Raw genomic sequence first — 20,528 nt, 5'->3', positions numbered from 1 at the left:
ATAAAGATATATTGATGTGTTCATTGGATTGATATATGGTTAAAAATAAATAAATAAATAAGTTAATAAATAATTTGTGAATAAATAAAGATGGGAGACAATTCATTAAGTAGCAAATTACCATGTCATTCTTTTCAAAACTTTAACATTGGCATGAGTATTCTTCTTTCTTGCAGTAGTAGTATCCTTACTTACAGAGGTATACGTTCCTGCATTTAAGTAAATCTTAATGTCTGAATCATCACCATGTCTGAAACAACATCTTTTCCCATAGGGACAATAACCTAATTTAAGCCAATTAGAACAATTTTTAGTTCTAAAATTGGTGGAACGTTCCTTTAATTGTAATTCATGTAACCCATGAGCGAACTGACATTTATTTTCGTATTTACAGACACCTTTCAAAGTGAATGATTCACATAATTCTGTCTTGTATAATTGTTTCGTTTGTGATTGAGATTGAGATTTGGTTTTCGATTTGATGGTTTTCTTTGGTTGTTTAACTTGTTTCTGTTGGTTATTAGATGAGATTGATAGTTTTTGTAAGTTTTCAGTGGTTAATGGTAGGACTCCCTTATTTGCTGATGGTGCATAATTTGGATTAATTGCAACTTGTAATTTTTTGTTTTCAACAATTGGTTGTAGATTATTATTGTTGAAAGGTCTCTTAGAAGAATCATTTGGTTGAGTGAGAAATGGATTTATAATTGGATTAATGTTACTAGTATTATTATTAGATAAAACTTTAGGCATAGAAGAAGAAGAAGAAGAAGAAGATGATGATGATGATGATAGTAGTACTTGAGGAGTAGTTAAGTAAATATTGTTGTTCTTAGTATTACCGTTATAAAAATAATCCATTGGTTTTGCATAAGATGGTTCTGGAGACAAAGATACATCACTAATATTGCCATTAACTTCGTAGTTGTTATTGTCATTATTATCATTTAGTAGTGTCTTTAAGTAGTACTCTTCCAGTTCTTTAACTCTAGCATCGTAGAAAGTGTTGTTGTCTTCATGATTGATTGGGCGAGCTTGAGTAGGAGTGTGGGAATGATTATTAGCAGAAAAGACAGATTCAGTAGCAGAGCTAGCAGAGATTGAATCTGTTGTTCTGGAACTATTATCAGTATTTGATAGTTGTACTTGTGAATACAATTGACCATGATTTGATAATGGGTATCCATCAACATGATAAGAAGGAGGTGCTAAAGGTAGCGTAGATTGTTGAGTATAATTTTGGTTCTGAATATATTCGTTATAGTTTGAATAGTACATTATTGTGTTGCCTCGTGTTACTGCTGTTTATTGTGTCGTCGTTGTTATGGGATCGAGACGAACCAAGACAAGACAAGACAAGACCAGACAAGATTGATAGATAGACCATGGACCTACATATAGATATACATATATATATTTGAAGTTGGAGTAAGATAAACCATTCGGGTGTATAACAGTAATATACTACGTACGTACAATATAGCATACACCCATTATCATCTATCTACTTCCCTAATAACAACAAGAAACCAGGTGTATTATCAAAGGAACTATCCTGTATATTCGTTCTATGTAAAATTTGGGTGCAGAAGATACCACCGGGACACCGAGTGTGGCGCCCAAAGAGAACACCGTGGGATGGGGGAAGGTGGATGGGGTGGGAACATGAAAAGTGAAAAGTGAAAAATCTCTGGAAAATACTGCTCTGCTCTGCTCTGCTCATCGGTTGAGTAGTTTCGATGAATTAATAGTACCTTACGTACGTAGTATCCTCTCGATGAAGGATCCAGAGTAATGTATTGATGGGGTGCATACATACGTATGTACGTACAGTTTCGTTCCGTAACCATGGGTTATTCAATTATATTACTTGTCACATGTAATTGACATTGTCATGGTGACTTGATATCTTGATATCTTGATATAGCAAATAATATAGTACCTATAGAATAAGGACATACGTGCAGGCAGCCCATAGAAACAGATAGCAAAAAGAATGTCTGAAACTGATTCAGAGGGACCACACGAAAGTGTAGATAGCTCCTTCATGTTAGTTTCTATTCAGCATGACACTATTCATGAGGAAATGTCTCGTAGGTTTTCCGATTTAAATAATTATAACCATTTGGATCGAATGCCGCAAGACTTGGGAATGCAAGATCCCAAAGCTTGTAGATTGGAAATCGACCTCAACCCACCTCTATATCATGACTTTGAGATGGAGAAGAGAAACAAGAAGAAGAAAAGCAGGAGGAGGAGGAGGAGGAAAGGGAGGAACAAGAAAAACAACACAAGTGAAGATGATGAAGATTCCGATGGAGCAGATACAAGTTCATATTATCTCGATATTGAACAATCTATCACGAGTCTATGTTCAAATACAGATAACAACAATTCCACTACTGGATATGTTCTATGGAAGACCACAATCATGTTTATTGCATGGGTATTGTATGAAGAAGCCTCTAAACCGTTGAGAAATGGTATGGAAGTAACACTATTGCGTAATGATTCTTGGTCTGATAATTCAGATCTTGAAACTAGTGATTATGACTTCTCTCGAATGTTTGTCCCTAGATTGTTTAATACAAAGACTGCAGGTTATTACGGTAACACTGATAATAATAAGAATAATAATAAAGCCATAGCATCTATTATTGAATTAGGTTCGGGTATATCAGGGATATTACCCGTTGTCTTGGGGAATCATGTAGATAATTATATTTGTACTGATCAAAAGGGTATTTTGAGTAAATTACAATCCAATATCAAAAACAACCTGAAACAATTGAACAAGAGAGAGATTATTTCCAAATCTTTGAATATAAATTATGATAATGGTGAAGCGACCTCTAAAGACAAGAAACAACAAGAAATAAACGAAGCAGCAGACATCGCTGATGACAAGACTAATAAAAGAAATACACAAAAGAGAGACAAGCAGACAATTAATTTAGAAGTGCTACCGTTAGATTGGGAAACGTTCAAGAATGCGGCAGATTATCCAGAGTTTGTTCGTATCAATAATTCAAACACGAATCCAAACTCCGTTGTATATATGCTTGCCATGGATGTCATCTATAATGATTACTTGATTACACCATTCTTAGAGACAGTCGATAAGTTAAGAACTTTCTTCTTAAAGAAGACTAGGCATGTCCGCATCATTGTTGGTGTTCATTTAAGAAACTATAATGTAATCGTGGCTTTCCTGGAAAAGGCCCTTGTCCACTTCGGCCTGTCGGTCTATCTAATAGACGATCCAATGCTCAAGGCCTCTATATATAATTTCTTCATAATTTAGTGTAATAATTTACTCACTCTCTCGTTCATACTCCTCCTCTGGACTATATATATATATTCTCTTTGGTCTCTTTGTCGAACTATCATTTCAGAGACAGTGTTCTCTCTCTATATATATATTTACATAATACAAATATATATAGAATGTGTGGCGCACGCTCCACAAATATATAATAGCAAAAAACTGGAAAATATACTTACGTACCTAAAGTACATCCATTTTTGCTACTTTTTCACTAGAAACAAGATAGATAGAAGAGAGAGCCCATAGTGATACGGTAGAAGGAGTCATATTCAAGCATTATTATTGTACCATATCATACCATCTCACTTGCTCTTTGCCTTCTCAATTTTTCACATTCCACACTTAGGCAATTTTCGCTAGATTTCCTTTGAGATATTTTGTTTTCTTTTCCTGTCTCTCTACCTACGTACTAAGAAAGGAAAAACGAATCATATTATACTCTACATCTAAATATATTTATCCCTGTCTCATATCATACAAAGAAAAAGTTCGTGTAAGGCAAGTTCCACAAGTTTAAGGGGAAAAATCAAAAGCAAAACAAAAGCTCATCACGAACAAATCACACACACACACATTATATCTCTCACCACACCAATATTTCATGGCTGTTTGGGAACATTTATCAGTCTCAAAAGCTCATGTCGCATACGCATGTGTAGGGGTCTTCTCATCAATCTTCTCTCTAGTCTCACTTTTCGTCAAGGAGAAACTATACATCGGTGAATCCACCGTCGCCGGTATATTCGGTCTTATCGTGGGACCCGTTTGTTTAAATTGGTTTAATCCATTAAAATGGGGGAATTCCGATTCAATCACTTTGGAAATCACAAGAATCGTATTATGTTTGCAAATCTTCGCTGTCGCTGTAGAGTTACCAAGAAAATATATGTTGAAACATTGGTTATCCGTCGTAATGTTATTGTTTCCCGTGATGACTACAGGTTGGTTGATCATTGGCCTCTTCGTTTGGATAGTTATACCAGGTTTAAATTTCTCGGAAAGTTTGTTGATTAGTGCATGTATCACTGCAACGGATCCTATCTTGGCACAATCTGTCGTCTCGGGTAAATTTGCACAAAAAGTTCCAGGTCATTTAAGAAATCTTTTATCTGCAGAATCTGGTTGTAATGATGGGATGGCTTTCCCATTTATTTTTTTATCATTAAATTTAATCATTCATCCAGGGAATGGAAGAGAAATTGTTAAAGATTGGATTTGTGTCACTTTACTTTATGAATGTATATTCGGATGTATATTAGGCGTATTCATTGGATACATTGGACGTAGAGCCATTAGATTTGCTGAAGAGAAAAATATTATTGATCGTGAATCCTTCTTAGCATTCTATGTGGTCTTAGCATTTTGTTGTGCTGGGTTCGGTTCCATATTGGGTGTAGATGATTTGTTAGTTTCATTCGCCGCAGGTGCTGCATTTGCTTGGGATGGTTGGTTCTCTCAAAGAACTGAAGAAAGTAAAGTCTCCACTGTCATTGATCTATTATTGAATTATGCTTATTTCATTTATTTCGGTGCAATAATTCCATGGAGTCAATTTAATAATGGTTCCATTGGATTAAACGTTTGGAGATTAATCATTCTATCAATTGTAGTGATCTTCTTGCGTAGAATCCCCGCAGTGATGTTATTAAAACCTATTATTCCAGATATTAAATCATGGCGTGAGGCTCTCTTCGTAGGACATTTCGGTCCCATTGGTGTAGGCGCCGTCTTTGCTGCTATCTTAGCAAGAGCTGAACTAGAAGATACCATATCTGAAGAACCAACTCCATTAGCTCGTATTCCACCCGAGGGAACAAAACATTATCAACTAATTGCATGCATTTGGCCAACAACTTGTTTCTTCATTGTCACTTCAATTATCGTCCATGGATCATCTGTTGCAGTAGTCACATTGGGTCGTCATTTGAATACTATAACATTGACCAAGACATTTACCACACATACAACAAATGGTGGTACTGGGAAATCTACATGGATGACAAGATTACCATCATTGGATAAATCTGGGAGATCATTTTCTTTACAACGTGTGGACACTCATGTATCAGCTGCACCATCTACAAATGAAAATATAGGAACAACAGAAACTGTAGTGGAAACAAGCGGTATTCCAACAAGAGCTGTAGGTGGTATGACCAGAAAAGATGTTAAGAAACGTAAAAGACAAGGAAGGAAAAGGAAAAGAGATAAAATTTTCCATCGTAGAACTTTATCCAATAAATATAACAACACCTATGATGATGAATTAAATGATTTAGGTAGAGAACGATTACAACGTGAAAGAGAAGCTCAAGCAGCTACATTCGCTTTAAGTTCTGCAAATATCAATAATTATGATAATTATGATAATATTTCTTCGATCCACTCTGAATCTGAAAGTGAAAGAGAACGAGTAAGAGCAGAAAAAGAAAAAGGAACATTAATTAATCAAGATTTACAATCTTTCAATTCATTTAATAATAATAACATTCGTATTGAGGTTCCAGATGTAGTCTCCATGGGATCAAACATCCCATCAAATTATTCAACAACAGAAATGCATTCAATTTCCACCGGAAAGGAAGATACAGGACAAACAAATAAAGAAGATGAGTCCATGTATACTGGATCTTCCATTTCAGGTTCACATTCTTCAGTAGCTACCTCTGAAAGGGAGCGTAGGCAACAAATTAAAAAAGATGAAGACCAAGCTCATATAGCCTATCAATCAGGTGATCAAATTATTATTGAAAATAAACATGGTGAAATTCTTAATGAAGCGGATTTAAAGAAACGAAAATTAAATGATGAAGAAGCAAATAATTTGTCGCCAAGAACATCAAGATCATCATCGTTAGGAAGTGGGAAACTATCAAAAATATTAACGGGACCATTCACCAAAGATTTTAATCTTTCACCTACTCAAAGCTATGAATCTGATACAAGTTTAAGAACACTAAAGAAAATCTTGACTCCACCTGAAGGTATAAGAAAATCATTCCCAATACCGCAACGTGGTAGTGTTGGTTCTACATCTAAATATCATGCCTATAAAATGGATAATTTATTAATTATCGAAAATAATGAAGGTGATGTATTACGTCGTTATAAAATTACACCTCGTGAAAGAAGTAATAGTAACAGCAGCAGTAATGCCACGACTAATTCAAAGGATATAAAACCTACTGGAGTAGTTAATAAGGCATTGACAGCCGTTGGTTTGAGAAGTCGTAATTCATCTTTATCTGGATCTAAAAAATCAAATACTAATCCGCAACCAACAACATTACAAAGAGGAAGAAATGACCCACAAACACGAATGAATAATGTTGACAATGTTGCTGCTGGAGCCAAAACTGGTAAACCAAGGCCGTTGACACCAATACCTACACAGGAATATTCATCTGAAGAGGAAGATGATGATGATGATGATGAACAAGATCCTCATAGCAATGACGACGGTGGTAACGAAACTGAAGATGATTATGACTATGATACAGAGGACGAATCAAACAGTTTCGAAAGTGATGAAGATATTGACAGTGAAAGGGAAGGAAATGAAACAGCAAGAGGCGTAGGACCATTAGATACAAATCACCAGGCAAATATTATTGATCAAGAACCGCAATCGCCCGCCGTTGAAAGTCGTGAATCACCAATATCTCCAACTTCTTCTACCTCAGCAACGCAAAAAATGAAATCTACCTTAAGGCATTTTAAAAGAAAATAGAAAATAGAGCAACAATATTATTCATATACATACATGTTTATATATACATAATTTGCATTACCAGTTGATGATTTAAAATGAAAATCGAAAAGATGAAAAAATACTTGGCGTTCCATAAAATTGTGAATCGTTCAAGCTTCCTTGCAATGAAACCAAGACAGATTATATTTATTGCTAATTTACTTGGACAACTTGAAAATATAACATCAGAATCAGAAAATCTAAGTGTATGCCGTATTATGGAACGACTAAGATTGTACTTAAAATGTTTAGGAATTATCAATTTCTTGTATATATATATCTAACTGCAGCTTATGGTTCCAGTTAATAAATAGAATCAAACTGTGTTAGTAGCTCTTGCAATTTGAAATTATTATGCAAAGATGATATGAATATATGTAAATGGATCTGACGAAAAGCATATAAATCAGCTGTAACACATTTTGGAAACAGTATCTAGAAGGACTTTCTTGTAAACGACAATAAATTCATTCATGTTCGAAAAAAAAGACAAATAATATTGGTTTCTTTGAATCCTTTAACTTTACATACGTAGTTTAGACAGTTTTAACCAAATGTGACCCCCTTGAATTTTTAACTCAACCCTATCACTCTATCCAACCCTTCCCACCCTTAAGGGTCCCAATGTAGTGTACGTACATTCTACGGACAAGCACATGCTCAGGGTAAGGGTTAAGGAATGAGTCAGCCAGTGGGCACACACAAATGTGATGTCTGGGTGTTCAATGAACAACGACACAATTAAACTTTGCTGAACATGCCACCTTAAAGGATTTGCAGTATGTACAGGGATACTACATGATGTACAATACATTATGTACAATACATTATGTAGGGGTAGATATAGAGAAGATCCCGTACTGGATGTCATTGTCTGTTGTATTTTTTGTTCACCACTACGTAGAACAATATCAATCCTCGACCTTGCAAAGGTTTGATTATTTTCAATAGATGCATTAATCAATTACGGATAATTATAGCTGAGTTTAGAAGGGTATGTTAAATCACTGCATGTACTGTATGATTCCGTAGTCAATACGTAGGATAGGACGTGCACGTCAGTTTATAGCTAAATTACAAATAAAGTCTCCAAGATACATTGGGAACTCAATAGATTGGCCACTTTGAAGGGGGGTTGCTCTGCTTTCTCTGGCATATCCATTCCAGTATATAAAACGCTCTTTAGTGTATCATATTAATAGTTTTATCTACCATGAGACCAATCAATCAAGAAAGAAAGAAATAATTATGAAAATACACTCTATCTTATCATATATCATCTTACTGCCCTTGAGTCAGGCTCTCGAAATTACCCACGATGTCTTACAAACAGGTTCAATCACATATAATGAACCGATTACAATCGATACAGATAAATCATTGAAAGTTACATCAGGAACCAATGTCAACTTTATGGGCTCCTTGAATGTAGATGGTAACCTTTGCGTTTCATCAAATTATATTAATGTCACTGGATCTATTACGAACTCTCACAACATCTATCTCTACAACCCTGGGAGGTATAGCCATACTAGCGGGACCAACATAGCTGTGAAGTCAATCTTAAACGAAAAGGAGGGGCTTTTGACTGTACAAAGTGGTGCATATCTAGTCAATGAACTGTTTGGGGCCTCAGACAGTTTTATCAATGAAGGTATTATAAATATCCCGTCATTTTTCCCAAATTTAAGTATATATGGGCCAGAATCCGGTATTGAAAATACGGGAACGATTGTTTTAGGTAATACTAACGCTACGTTTTCAAATTCAGTTACGGGTGGAGGTTGTATCTCAAATCTTAACGATGCAGTTTATCTTGACTCGACGAAGGAAATAGACCAAACGTTTTGGAATTCAGGTGGAATGGAGATCCATGTCATTCGTGGTTCATATGCAAAACCTTTAGTATTTCGAGGATTTAGTAAAGGAGCATCGATCGGCTATGCCGTATCGAGCCAAACAAAAACACTGAGTTGGAATTATGATCCTACAAATGGTTCCATGGTCATCAATACAAGCTCCTCTGGTGCCTCATCAGATATAATTAATATAGATTTGGGTCCAGGTTATAATTCATCACTGTTTACTATCACTATAGACTCGGTAGGAATTCCTGGGGTTAGCGGTGTGACGCAACGTTATCTGACAGTTAGATATAAAGGGGTATCGCCGGAAACTACACCTCCTTCTGAATGTAGATTACCAAGTAGTTTGGATTATGGTCAGTGCTCAGTTCTTCACCTTTCTAGTTCCTCGTCTCACCTGCCATCATCTTCTTCTTCATCAATTAGAGCTACTCAAATTTCATCTAGTCTAAAGTCTACCCAAGCGTCTTTAAATGGCCATGAAACAAGCTCGAGATGTATTATCACAAATACAAGAACTAAATTTCAAAATACAATCTCCACGACCCATCGGGAATACGTTACTGGGACTGATTTAACCCCAATCACCCTTTCTTCTAAAGTAGTAACATATTTTATTGCTGGAAATCAAACCCAGAAAATGTCGAGTAGTTAACGAGAAACAAATAACTTTATATATAACTATAATCTACCAGACAAACATATGTATAAAATTAATAATATCTTCTTGCAAAATAGTAATATTAACATTTTTGTTTATTTTTCTTGCCTTCTTTTTTTAGGGAAAATTTGCCTACAAATCCCTTAAGCACTAAACAAAATTCAAATCATAAATAAATATTAAGACAGGTGTGGAAAAACATCATATAGAAGTCTCTGCAAAAACATTACAAAATAGTCTCTCACAACTATTCAAGATGGTAACACTTCTATATATTTTTTTATTAGTATTATATATTGAAAAAGAACTTGATAGAATGTATAATTAGCGTCTATTTTTAATATTATATACAGGAAGAGTAATTAATCATTTTTCCCTTAAAAGTTCAATACATCATTAATAAATCCATTAACATTACCAATATTATTGTCGTTATCACCATATATAAAGTCTACTCTTGTGAATTTCCCACCCATGGTACCAGAATCGATATCGGACATTTGTACTAAATATTTATTCAAATATTTTAATCTTAAAACACGATGATACTGGGAATTAATAAATCTGTATTGAGTTCCATTCAAACTAATCACATTAGGTACATTCAATTTATTATCTCTTGAATTCAGATTCAAATCTGTGTCATGAATTCTATTTTCCATTTCTTTGGTCATCGTTTCATAATGTTCAAAATTTATTGCAAAATCATGTGATAATGTTGGTGTTTGCAATTGGAATGACCATGTTAATCTGGGCGTGATTACTTGAAGCGTTTCTGTTTGAATGTTTTCTAACTCATCTAATTCAAACCATAATTCTATAGGATAAGCTGCTGTTATAGAATGTGATATTGGAATGAATTTTAATTGAAGATAATAATCATGTTTGTCAATGGAGTATAACTCATCTTGGGTTTCAGTTGGATTAAATAAGGGAAGATGCAGTAATTTTTGTTTGAGTTGAGGAATATATGGTTGGAAGCATGGTTTTGTTGAGTCTTTTGAATTTAATATTACGCCTAACGTCATACTGATTGAAGTATGGTCATTTGCTGTATGAGGTAATTCATTTTTCTTTTTATCAAAATTAAAATAAAAGTCCTTGAAATCGTTTACTTCATCTATTCTAATTGGATTGCTTGGAATTAATACTGTAGGTTTGTTATTGTTATGTAAGGAATATGGAGTTTGTAGTCTATACCAATCCTTATTTTTGTCTATCCAATTGAACGATTCCATATCATTATACGAATATTTTTTGAAAGTTGGTTCTGTTTCTCGAATTGAATGAGGTACGCATAATACTGTTTTTTCAATCAGATTATTATCTTCATACGTACCCCAGTACAGTAATCTTTTGGCAAATTCAATTCTCTTCTGCCCGAATGCAGAGACTTTGAAAATCATTTCATTAATATTATTATTACTATTATTACTATTATTACTATTATTATTATTATTATTATTATTATTTTTATCAATTTGTTCAAAAACTGTCCCTGAATTAATTTCAATTAAATTAATCAGATTATTAATCTGAGGAATACTCAATTTTTGGAAGAGAGAATGACAATCAATGAATTCATTAGTAACATTTGATAATATTTTCCTTATGGAAATTTCTAAATAATTTATAATTTTTCTGGATACTGCTTTAATAATCAATTTATTTTCATCCAATGGGAATGCAATAGTAACGTCATTCATCTTAGTTAAATTCTTCAATAATTTACCACGTTCTGTGAAGATTAACAATGCTAATTCTGTATGTTTTAAATCTATCGTTGAAACCTCATATGTCTTTGTAATCTTTTTCTGCTTATGACGATTGATAAGGGATATATCCTCCTTTTGCTCAGTTGAGTCTTCATTTGTTGTTATTATTCGACAATCCCAAAATTTTAAAATTATTCTATTAATGATTTTCTTCTTGGTTAAATGTGTCAGTGAATAATTATAGTTTAATTTTGTGTAAGCTCTTAATTGTGGCAAGGTATACGATAATGCTAATTTATTGTAAAGGTCTGAAAAATCGTAATGTGAGATTACTTTCGTTAACGGTTTTTGTGAATCTATTGATTTCATTACTTGTGATAAAGTTACCGAACTTTCAAATCTTAATAAATCATTAGTTTGAGATTCAATCTCTTGCAAATCAAATGTACTTAACTTGCTGTTGGTAGTGGTCTTTGCAGTCTTCTTGTCTGATCCCTTCTTGGTATGATCTTCTGCATTTTTTTGAGTAAGAGCACTTTGTTTGCTAATATGTTTCCTACTTGTGGTTTGAATGAAAGGTTCCAAGTCAGGTAAATCTTTCAATAAAAATATATTTTGGTACGTTTCATCTAAACGTGTACTATTATGGTATCTATTATTATGTACAGTATCGTTTTTATCATTTAAAAGACCTGCTTGTTTGTAATCTAAAACAACTATTTTCTGCTTTTCAGGTTTTATTTTCCTACCTCTCTTATTGTCTATTACATTATCAAGAGATATTAGGGGCTGTGATTCTTCAATAGAAGATGTGTGTACTGATGATGATAAGGAGGGTTCTATAGCACCGGTTTCATTCTTTTTATTGTTGTCACTGTCAATTTCACTAGAAGTGAATAAACCGGGTTCTGAGGTTGAGTAAGTTCGAAACTGATTGTTTCTGATGGAAGACGATATATTTGGAATAGAATACGGATGGATTAGAACAATAGTACGAGTTGATTTTCCAATGGTAATGCAACGTGTTCGTGTTATGAAATTTCGTTTCCAATTAATCGGCAGTATTCCTTGAGAACTTCTTAATTTCGGAAAGAAAGACGACATTTCAATATGCTACTCAAAGGACATGCGATAGCAAGCCTTATAACACTTCTCCTTCTACGTCTGGACCAGTTTCGAGCTACTGGATTGAGTTCTTGATTTTTTTGTTCTTGTTTCTATAGTTGTGAGGTGGTTCTCTTACGTACAGATTTATTTATAACGTTATATGTTGATATATTGAAAAAATTGAAAAATTTCTTGATGATGACCAACAAAGTTGAAATATCTGGTTTTAATATCAAAGAAAGCATGAACAGTGGGATTGAATTGGTATTCTAGTGGAGATGGGACGTCCAAGAAGAGACTTGGTTAAGTTATATTATGATCATTTCAATGGTGAAGTGCGACAGTTCTTGGACCCTACTATGGGCATAAAATATGAACTACGTGGATCAAGAATCCATGTCGACAGCAGAGTGAAATATTTGGAAGATAAGAATGTTGAAACTACAGATCGAGGTGGTGATGACAGTGATTTGGAAGGTGAAGAGGAAGAAGTACTAACGAAAAGACAAGCTCAGTTGGGTACCGATTGGACATCTAAAGAGAAACATCTTTTTTTCTTTTATTTAGCAAGATATTCAATCCATAGACTTGATGAATGGTATCTCAAAATTGGTGGAAAGATGACTAAATATGAAGTACTTGTTTATTATGACGTATTAAAGAGGAATTTAAATGAATTAAAGTATGGTGAAGGTAAGACGAATGGTAATGATATGGATCTTCGACGTAGAACAACTTCTAGATTTGGTAGATTGTTAACTTTAGTAGATTTCCCCATTGCCTATGAGATGGATGACAGTTTTATTCGATTGGAAAATAAACTGAGTCGAATGGTTTCAGAGGAGTTAAACAAGAATGACAAATCTACAACAATGGAGGAAATTTCTGAAGAAGGGAATGAAAATGAAAAAGGATGCCAAGATCTAGATCAAGGTGAGAATGAAGACAGTAATGAGGAACGAGATGGAGAAGAACCACACAATAAAGATAGAGATATTGAGATAAGTGTTGCAGAAACAATGGACTACTTTAACCTACAATCAAAATCATGGAGGGAGCGTTGGAAACTATTGTCATCTGCGACTCATCAAACGGACAAATTAGCATTACCAAGCGTCACAAAAGATTGCCATGAATACTTAACCGAGTTGGTAATAGATCATGTAGAGGGGATATTTGCTGAATTGCTGCTGTTACCGATGGCAGATCAACGTGGATTTTCTCGAAATGAAGAAAACATATCCTGGTCTGAAAATCCCGTTGTAGTTGTTAAAGCTACTGATATCAAGAAAAGTCTCCGAAATATGAGGGTACATAAACATCGTCCAACCGATTCTGGATTGGGAATCTTGGAAACATTTGACAAATTCAACGTTCGTCCAAGGTTGGGTAGTATAACGAAGAAATCATCACGGTCAAAAATAAAATCTTTACTGAAAAATCCTGCAGAAGCTTCATTGGTTGAGGCAGTACTATCGAATAAAGACGATGAATCAGTAAATGTACCTTCTTCTAGAATACCTACTCGAACGCGAAAACGTAACAAAAGAGAAAGCTCATCAGCCAAAGATTCCAAACATAGAAGGCTTGAAAGAATCCTTACTAATTGGGAAAATAAATTAATGGAAATACATGACAAAAGAGCTTCTCAAATTTATGCAAGAACATTATTACAATATTTTCTTTATCAGATCCCAGAAGAAGATGATTCGAAGGAAGATGATTCGAATGTATTAGAGAGAGTGCAAGACAATGAAGATGAGAGTCATAATAATAGCGGCCACGATGATAACGATGATTATGATGATGAACGATTCCAACCGATAATCTTAGAGGATGAAGAAGATCCCGGTGCTGATCCAGAAATAGCGAAAATTCCCCACACAGTGAAAAATCGATTCCTTCATTATTATTAACCGATTTGTATTATTTTTTTTACCAATTACACATTTATAGATGCATATTATAAACTCATATTTATAGTCACCACATAGACTTCAACTGTGTTATATTGAAAACAAATACTTTTTCGTAGTACTAGTAGTATAGCTAGCATGTATTTTCTCATCGTCAATGACATTTACCATACATTCTTTTTTTATTGTCTACGATAGTACGTATCTATCTTCAGAAAACGAATCTTTAGGTTGGGGAAGGCAAAGACCAACTGCTATCAACTGGTTTGGTCTTTAGTTATAAACGCCAACATATTAGCGATTAACGAAAGGACTTTTCTGTCCAGAGCGAATGCTCCAAGAAGATAGATTAGGTAATAGCGTCACATTGGAACGTCATAAAACTATTATGGAATATTCGAGATATGAAACAAGATAGAAGAAAGAGGTTATCGAAAGATTCTGATCAAAAGTATCAAAGGAAACTGCTAACTTTTTAAGGTGTATAAAAGATAGGTCTTGCCAGTTTTGCAAAATCTTTTTTTTGTACAGTAGGTTAGTTATTCTTGTTCCATGATATTATTGATTTCGGGATGATTAATATTCGTATTAGAAATGCTTCTTATAATTATTTTTATAATTCTCACTGATATAGTAAAAATATATATTTATCTAAGATATGACATATCACATTTTTCAATCTTCAAGTACTAAGGGGTTAACTCCCTATTTATATAAATCAAGAATCTGCTACTTTATCTGTTTCATTTTTCTTTCTTTCGTTACACCTATTTCCTTTGATTCATGTTGAAACTTCTCTAATGAGGTTTCATATTTGTTTCTATTTATGGTGGATATGTTTCATATTCGCCGTAACAACAGAACGAGGCATAGACCACCATATTGAAGACTACCACTACCAACAGAAACCATGGAAAACAATCCGTGATAGTTTAATGGTCAGAATGGGCGCTTGTCGCGTGCCAGATCGGGGTTCAATTCCCCGTCGCGGAGTATTTTTTTTTTTTTTGAATACATAAAACTTGAATTGAATATCTTTAATTTAATATGGATGAGATGATTACAAATATTGAAACAATGAACATATACAATGCTTTTTACCTGGGACTATATATAACTCAAAATGAAAAAACCCGCCTTCTTGCGTAGCATTTGCTCATCGTATTATTCCAACCATGAAATTCGTGGCTTTGATCTCAGGAGGAAAAGATTCCTTTTATAACATTTTCCATTGTTTGAAAAACAATCATGAATTAATTGCCCTTGCCAATCTACATCCAACTGATGTACAAGAACAAGAATTGGATAGTTTCATGTTCCAAACAGTAGGCCATGATATTATCCCATTATATTCCAAATGTCTCGGTGTCCCACTTTTAAGAACCACCATTGATAAATCATCCTCGAAAAATGTGGATTTGAATTATTTACCGACTAAATTCGATGAGATTGAAAAATTGTATGAATTACTTCTTTCCATTAAGAACGAATTCCCTGACCTTGAAGCGGTTAGTGTAGGTGCCATATTATCATCGTATCAACGTATCCGAGTTGAAAGTGTTTGCCAGAGATTGGGATTGACAGTACTTAGTTATCTATGGCAAAGAGATCAATTGGAATTGATGAAAGAAATGTGTTCTATGTCCAAGGATATTCATACAGATGTCACGTCTTGTTGTAAATTTGATGCTAGAATCATTAAAGTGGCTGCTATAGGGTTAGATAAATCACATTTAGGTAAATCGTTACCAGTAAATCTTCCCACATTTACAAAATTGAATAAGATGTATCAAGTTCACATATGTGGCGAAGGAGGTGAATTTGAAACTATGGTACTCGATGCACCTTTTTTCAAGAACGGGTTTATTAAATTAATTCAATTAATACATGAAGATCCTTCAGTATCAGACGATGGCGTCTATAGTGCCAAATTCAAAGTTGAATTCCAAGAAAGAACGGTACCTGCGGAGGAACTTAGTAAACAACTGAGCTTATTACCTGTCCCTAAAGTAATTGATGAGAAATGGGACGCATTATTAGAAACATATATGAAGAAGAATGAGGAATGGAATGTTGTAAGAACAAATGGTGGTGACTTAGCCTATTCAAACAACAATACCATTACTATGCCCCTCTCGATTAGAAAATTGGATAGCCTGATTTTCATTTCAAATCTTACGTGCAACAATGGGTCTGTTTCTGTAATTAAACAAGCTGAAAATGTTTTCGAACAATTAGCCAAAATACTGAACGACGAAAATCTTTTCCCATCACAAACACTATATTCTTCTTTAATATTACGCGATATGTCTCAATTCTCAAAGGTAAATGGAATATACAATAAGTTTTTTAATACCTTTAAAGTCGGTCCATTACCACCATCAAGAGCCTGTGTAGGATCTGAATTATTAGCCAATGATTGTCAACTACAACTTTCAATAGTGTTAGACCGAACAAAAGAGTCACAACTCATAGAAATTAAAGGAAATGAAGAAATAAATGACTTCAAAACTTTAATGCTAAATAAAAATAAAGATGGGTTACATGTGCAAGGAAGATCATATTGGGCACCATGCAATATCGGACCATACTCTCAAGCGATTTGGACCAGATATGATTTCAATAAAGTTACTTATATAAGTGGACAAATTGGATTGATACCTGCCTCCATGAATATACTTGATTCATCGAAGGAAGCACAATGTGTTTTAGCACTTAGACATTTCGATACGTTAAAGGAAACCATTGATTCCAAAAGACAACTTTTTATGACATGCTTTATCAGCACCATGGATGTATTACACACCGTGTGTAGTATATGGTCTTTGTATTCTAATAAAATGGCAAATGAATCAGACTCGGAATTATGGTGGGACAAAGAGAATGATCCCATGGAATCTATAATCATAGTAAAGGTATCCCAATTACCTAGGAATGCAGTATGCGAATGGGGAGGAGTTACATGCAAGGAAATAGAATTCATTGATGACGAATACGATTCAAATGATGAATCAGATATCAAAGAGGCAGTCGAATTGTATGATCTCCAATTCCTGGACACATTACAATGGGCTGAAAGTACCGTCAATTCCAATAATTCAAAGAGGCACTTCATCACGGCATTTTCTGATGATGATACTATTCTGAGGAAGGCATTGACATCTCTCGAGCGAACCGCTCATATTGTACTTTATTATAATGCCACCAAGATGCCACATGATGTTCAAACGGGGTTATATGCTTATCAAAATATCGAGTTCTTCCCAGTAGAAGGAATATTCGACTATATCGGGAATGAACATAGATATGGGATGCAAATTAGGTATTAATCATGAAACATACGTACCATTGCTAGACGTTAGAGTAAAAAAATAAAGATGTCTACTTTGCCTATAAAACAATAAGTAACGTAACTATTTAAAAAGAAAAAATACGCATTTTATAGAATCAGTAAACGAGCGAACGCAGAAATAATTATGAAACAACCATTATTCTTCTTGCCTGTTTTTTGTTCTTTCTTTATGCCTATGAAAATGATTTCTTCATAACTAAACTTCACGATTTTTTTATTGTTAACAATAAATATTGGCGTCAAGAAATTTATGAAATATCAATAAAAAATAAAGAGCATAAACACAATTGATTAACAAGAAAACAGAACAACATCCAAACAAGAAGCTCTGTAAGCTGAGTTGTTTCTCTACCTAGGCCAAGAATTGAATAAAAAGACCATAAAGAAAAAGTTGTTAGTTCCATTCTTTCTATTGATTATGGAGTACTCATATGAAGAAGAGGCTAAAAGGCTCATCGACTTTGCTGAAATGGCTGCCTTGAAACCAGATATAGAACCCACATGTAAAGCAAGAATGGTTATCGAAACAAAAATTAAGAACTGACTTTAAGAAATCGATGCAATTCGAAAAAAACGTTGAACAAGGTAGATATGACTTAATTCCCGTGAAATCGCTGCCGTCCTACATTGACGATTATTCATCAATGGCTCACCTACAAGCTGTAAGTGCACACGATTCCTTCAAAGGGAAACCTGGGCAGATATCTCCTCTATTGTTACCAGCAAACACCGATAAAACATTTCTAGAGCCTATTCCAATATCTATACTTGAAAAGCTTTCCCAAGTGTACCAATCAGGTACCCTTCATCAAAGTCTTCCAACACGAGCCGAGAATTTATCAAATACCTTAGCATCTAGCAATATACCCAGCTTTCGTACTGATATGGGCTTAACAAATACTCAAGAATTAGATGCTAACAGTCAAGTCGTATCATCAGTAACACAGGCGGCATTAGCATCATCTTCACTACGGCATCGTCCCACTTTAGTAATTAATGTAAAGAAAGAACCAGAGCCTGTTCATCTCACTGATATTCGTGTAAAACCAGAACCACAAGATGCATTATTACATACTCTTCCGGCTCCCATCGGTAACGAAAGCAGTACGACAAGTACAACAGTAATGCCTAGCCTACCAGTACAAGCCTCAAATCCTAATACTACCAATAAAGCAGATGAAATTGTCCAAGTCAAGACTGAACCACCTGAAAATTACTCACAAGTACCCAACAACGTCATACCGTCAGATCAGTCCCAACATCAGCAAGAAACCGCTGATAAGTCAAGTTCAATTGTAAAAAACTCTCTTCAAACTGCTCAGATTCAAACGCATAATGATAAAGTGCCTGATTCTACCACACCCTTAGCTCCTACATTAGAAGTAAATGAAACCGTTTCAGTAAGTCGAAATCAAGATACGACACAGCTGAACAAACCTTCAAACGCAGTTAGACCTGAACAAGTAGATGATCATTCAGTTTCGCAGAACCTAGGAGTCAGTAACAATCCAGAGAACGTAGTAGATAATGCAGTAATATCGTCAGCAATACAAAAAGAACCTACGTTAGAAAAAACTACTAACGAGAATATAGTCGATACCCTTACTGAAGGACCTATATATATAAAACCGACAATGCAACAGAGTAATCCTGAGAAAGAAAAAATGGTTAACGATAATAAAAATACTACCGAAACTAGAAAAACACTTTTAGGTGATAACTCTAAACAGATGACCGGGGCATTGGTTCAAACACCCCCTACACGATTACCAGAAGATACACCGACGAGAGGGGCACAAGACCAAACTACTCAATCAGATAAACTAAAGGAAAATCTCATTCCCTTGGGATCTACCGACACACAACAGAATCATGTGGCCCAGACAAAATTTAAACCCGCCACAACAACTGAGCCTTCACCTCAAACTACCTCTCCAGCTATTCCGAAACATTCTTTGGAAATAGAAAATGGAGATGGCATGGAAGTCAAAAAGCGCAAGATTCTCGATAGTGACAATAGAACTCAACCGACCAAAACTGTTGTAGCTGGATCAAACTTAGAAAATTATACCTCGAATAAGGCTACTAAAGACAAAGAAATGGGTACGGACGAGTGTTGTTCAACTGATCCCACTGGTGATGGAGCAGAACCTTCAACAACACTTTCTACGGCTGTACAAACTAACCAAAGTGTGAGTACGCCAACTACCACTGATCATGAGACTAATATCAAAGCGAATACTGGGGAAGATACTTCTGGCCAACATACTTCACCAGAACGTCAGAAAATTTCACCAGTTTCCGTACATACAGACCCAAGCAATGCTATTGTTCCTCTATCTCAGAATTTACAAGATAGAGATAGCGCTTTAACACCACTCGTACCTACCACCACTACTAAAACTAATAAACTTCGGTCATTAAATTTACCTGTAGGTCCTGCTAATCAATTACTCAGCACTGGAAAGGATTCCGCAAATAAGAAAGTATTGATGGGGCCGGAACCAGATACTACTACAGAAATAATACGGAACCCTAACACAGACCAACTGCCAAAGGTAACTTCTCAGAAAAGTATCACAAGTAAAGATTCAATTCCATTGTCACCCAAAAAACATACAAAAGTATCACCAACATTAATTTCGCAAAGTAATCAGAAGCAAGTATTGCAAATATCGCATCCTGCAACACATCCAATCCATACTAAATTTAATTCATCTTCAAACACTACCGAGAACCATTCTCCAAGCTTTCCTAGCGAAAATAGACTATCTAGATACGACTCTGGGAGCAATATGACATCAGAAATATACCAGATTAGATCCTTGGAATC

At 34.7% G+C, this 20,528-nt stretch overlaps 8 protein-coding genes and 1 non-coding gene across 9 annotated transcripts in view; 7 read left to right on the top strand and 2 right to left on the bottom strand.

Annotated features, from left to right (window-relative positions):
- Positions 1–117: 117 nt before the first annotated feature.
- Positions 118–1,278, bottom strand: TIS11 (Tis11p; the record flags this gene model as incomplete). The annotated part of the gene is made up of 1 exon (XM_003671224.2): positions 118–1,278. The coding sequence occupies one exon, from the start codon at positions 1,276–1,278 to the stop codon at positions 118–120; it is 1,161 nt and encodes a 386-aa protein (XP_003671272.2).
- A 718-nt stretch (positions 1,279–1,996) lies between these two features.
- RKM5 (S-adenosylmethionine-dependent methyltransferase) lies at positions 1,997–3,304 on the top strand (the record flags this gene model as incomplete). Its single annotated transcript, XM_003671223.2, has 1 exon — positions 1,997–3,304. One exon carries the CDS (start codon positions 1,997–1,999, stop codon positions 3,302–3,304), a length of 1,308 nt encoding a protein of 435 aa, XP_003671271.2.
- Positions 3,305–3,929: 625 nt separating this feature from the next.
- Positions 3,930–7,058, top strand: NHA1 (Nha1p; the record flags this gene model as incomplete). The annotated part of the gene is made up of 1 exon (XM_003671221.2): positions 3,930–7,058. One exon carries the CDS (start codon positions 3,930–3,932, stop codon positions 7,056–7,058), a length of 3,129 nt encoding a protein of 1,042 aa, XP_003671269.2.
- A 1,269-nt stretch (positions 7,059–8,327) lies between these two features.
- Positions 8,328–9,599, top strand: NDAI0G02490 (uncharacterized protein; the record flags this gene model as incomplete). Its single annotated transcript, XM_003671220.2, has 1 exon — positions 8,328–9,599. One exon carries the CDS (start codon positions 8,328–8,330, stop codon positions 9,597–9,599), a length of 1,272 nt encoding a protein of 423 aa, XP_003671268.2.
- Positions 9,600–9,982: 383 nt separating this feature from the next.
- On the bottom strand, positions 9,983–12,424 carry SLS1 (Sls1p; the record flags this gene model as incomplete). The annotated part of the gene is made up of 1 exon (XM_003671219.2): positions 9,983–12,424. The coding sequence occupies one exon, from the start codon at positions 12,422–12,424 to the stop codon at positions 9,983–9,985; it is 2,442 nt and encodes an 813-aa protein (XP_003671267.2).
- Positions 12,425–12,705: 281 nt separating this feature from the next.
- On the top strand, positions 12,706–14,343 carry RRN5 (Rrn5p; the record flags this gene model as incomplete). Its single annotated transcript, XM_003671217.2, has 1 exon — positions 12,706–14,343. The coding sequence occupies one exon, from the start codon at positions 12,706–12,708 to the stop codon at positions 14,341–14,343; it is 1,638 nt and encodes a 545-aa protein (XP_003671265.2).
- Positions 14,344–15,264: 921 nt separating this feature from the next.
- NDAI0Gtrna9D lies at positions 15,265–15,336 on the top strand. The gene has a single exon. It is a non-coding gene; the product is annotated as a tRNA-Asp (tRNA).
- Positions 15,337–15,518: 182 nt separating this feature from the next.
- On the top strand, positions 15,519–17,672 carry DPH6 (diphthine--ammonia ligase; the record flags this gene model as incomplete). The annotated part of the gene is made up of 1 exon (XM_003671216.2): positions 15,519–17,672. One exon carries the CDS (start codon positions 15,519–15,521, stop codon positions 17,670–17,672), a length of 2,154 nt encoding a protein of 717 aa, XP_003671264.2.
- Positions 17,673–18,252: 580 nt separating this feature from the next.
- NDAI0G02450 (uncharacterized protein) overlaps positions 18,253–20,528 on the top strand; it is a gene marked incomplete at both ends in the record, with an annotated part of 2,883 nt that continues 607 nt past the window's right edge. The window contains one exon of the mRNA XM_003671215.2: positions 18,253–20,528. This exon is cut by the window's right edge and continues 607 nt beyond it. Coding sequence (XP_003671263.2) covers positions 18,253–20,528 — 2,276 coding nt within the window.

The sequence above is a fragment of the Naumovozyma dairenensis genome, chromosome 7 (genome assembly GCF_000227115.2).
Source record: "Naumovozyma dairenensis CBS 421 chromosome 7, complete genome".
In the NCBI taxonomy this organism is placed as follows: Eukaryota; Fungi; Ascomycota; class Saccharomycetes; order Saccharomycetales; family Saccharomycetaceae; genus Naumovozyma; species Naumovozyma dairenensis.
This window is presented reverse-complemented; position numbering and strand designations above follow the sequence as displayed.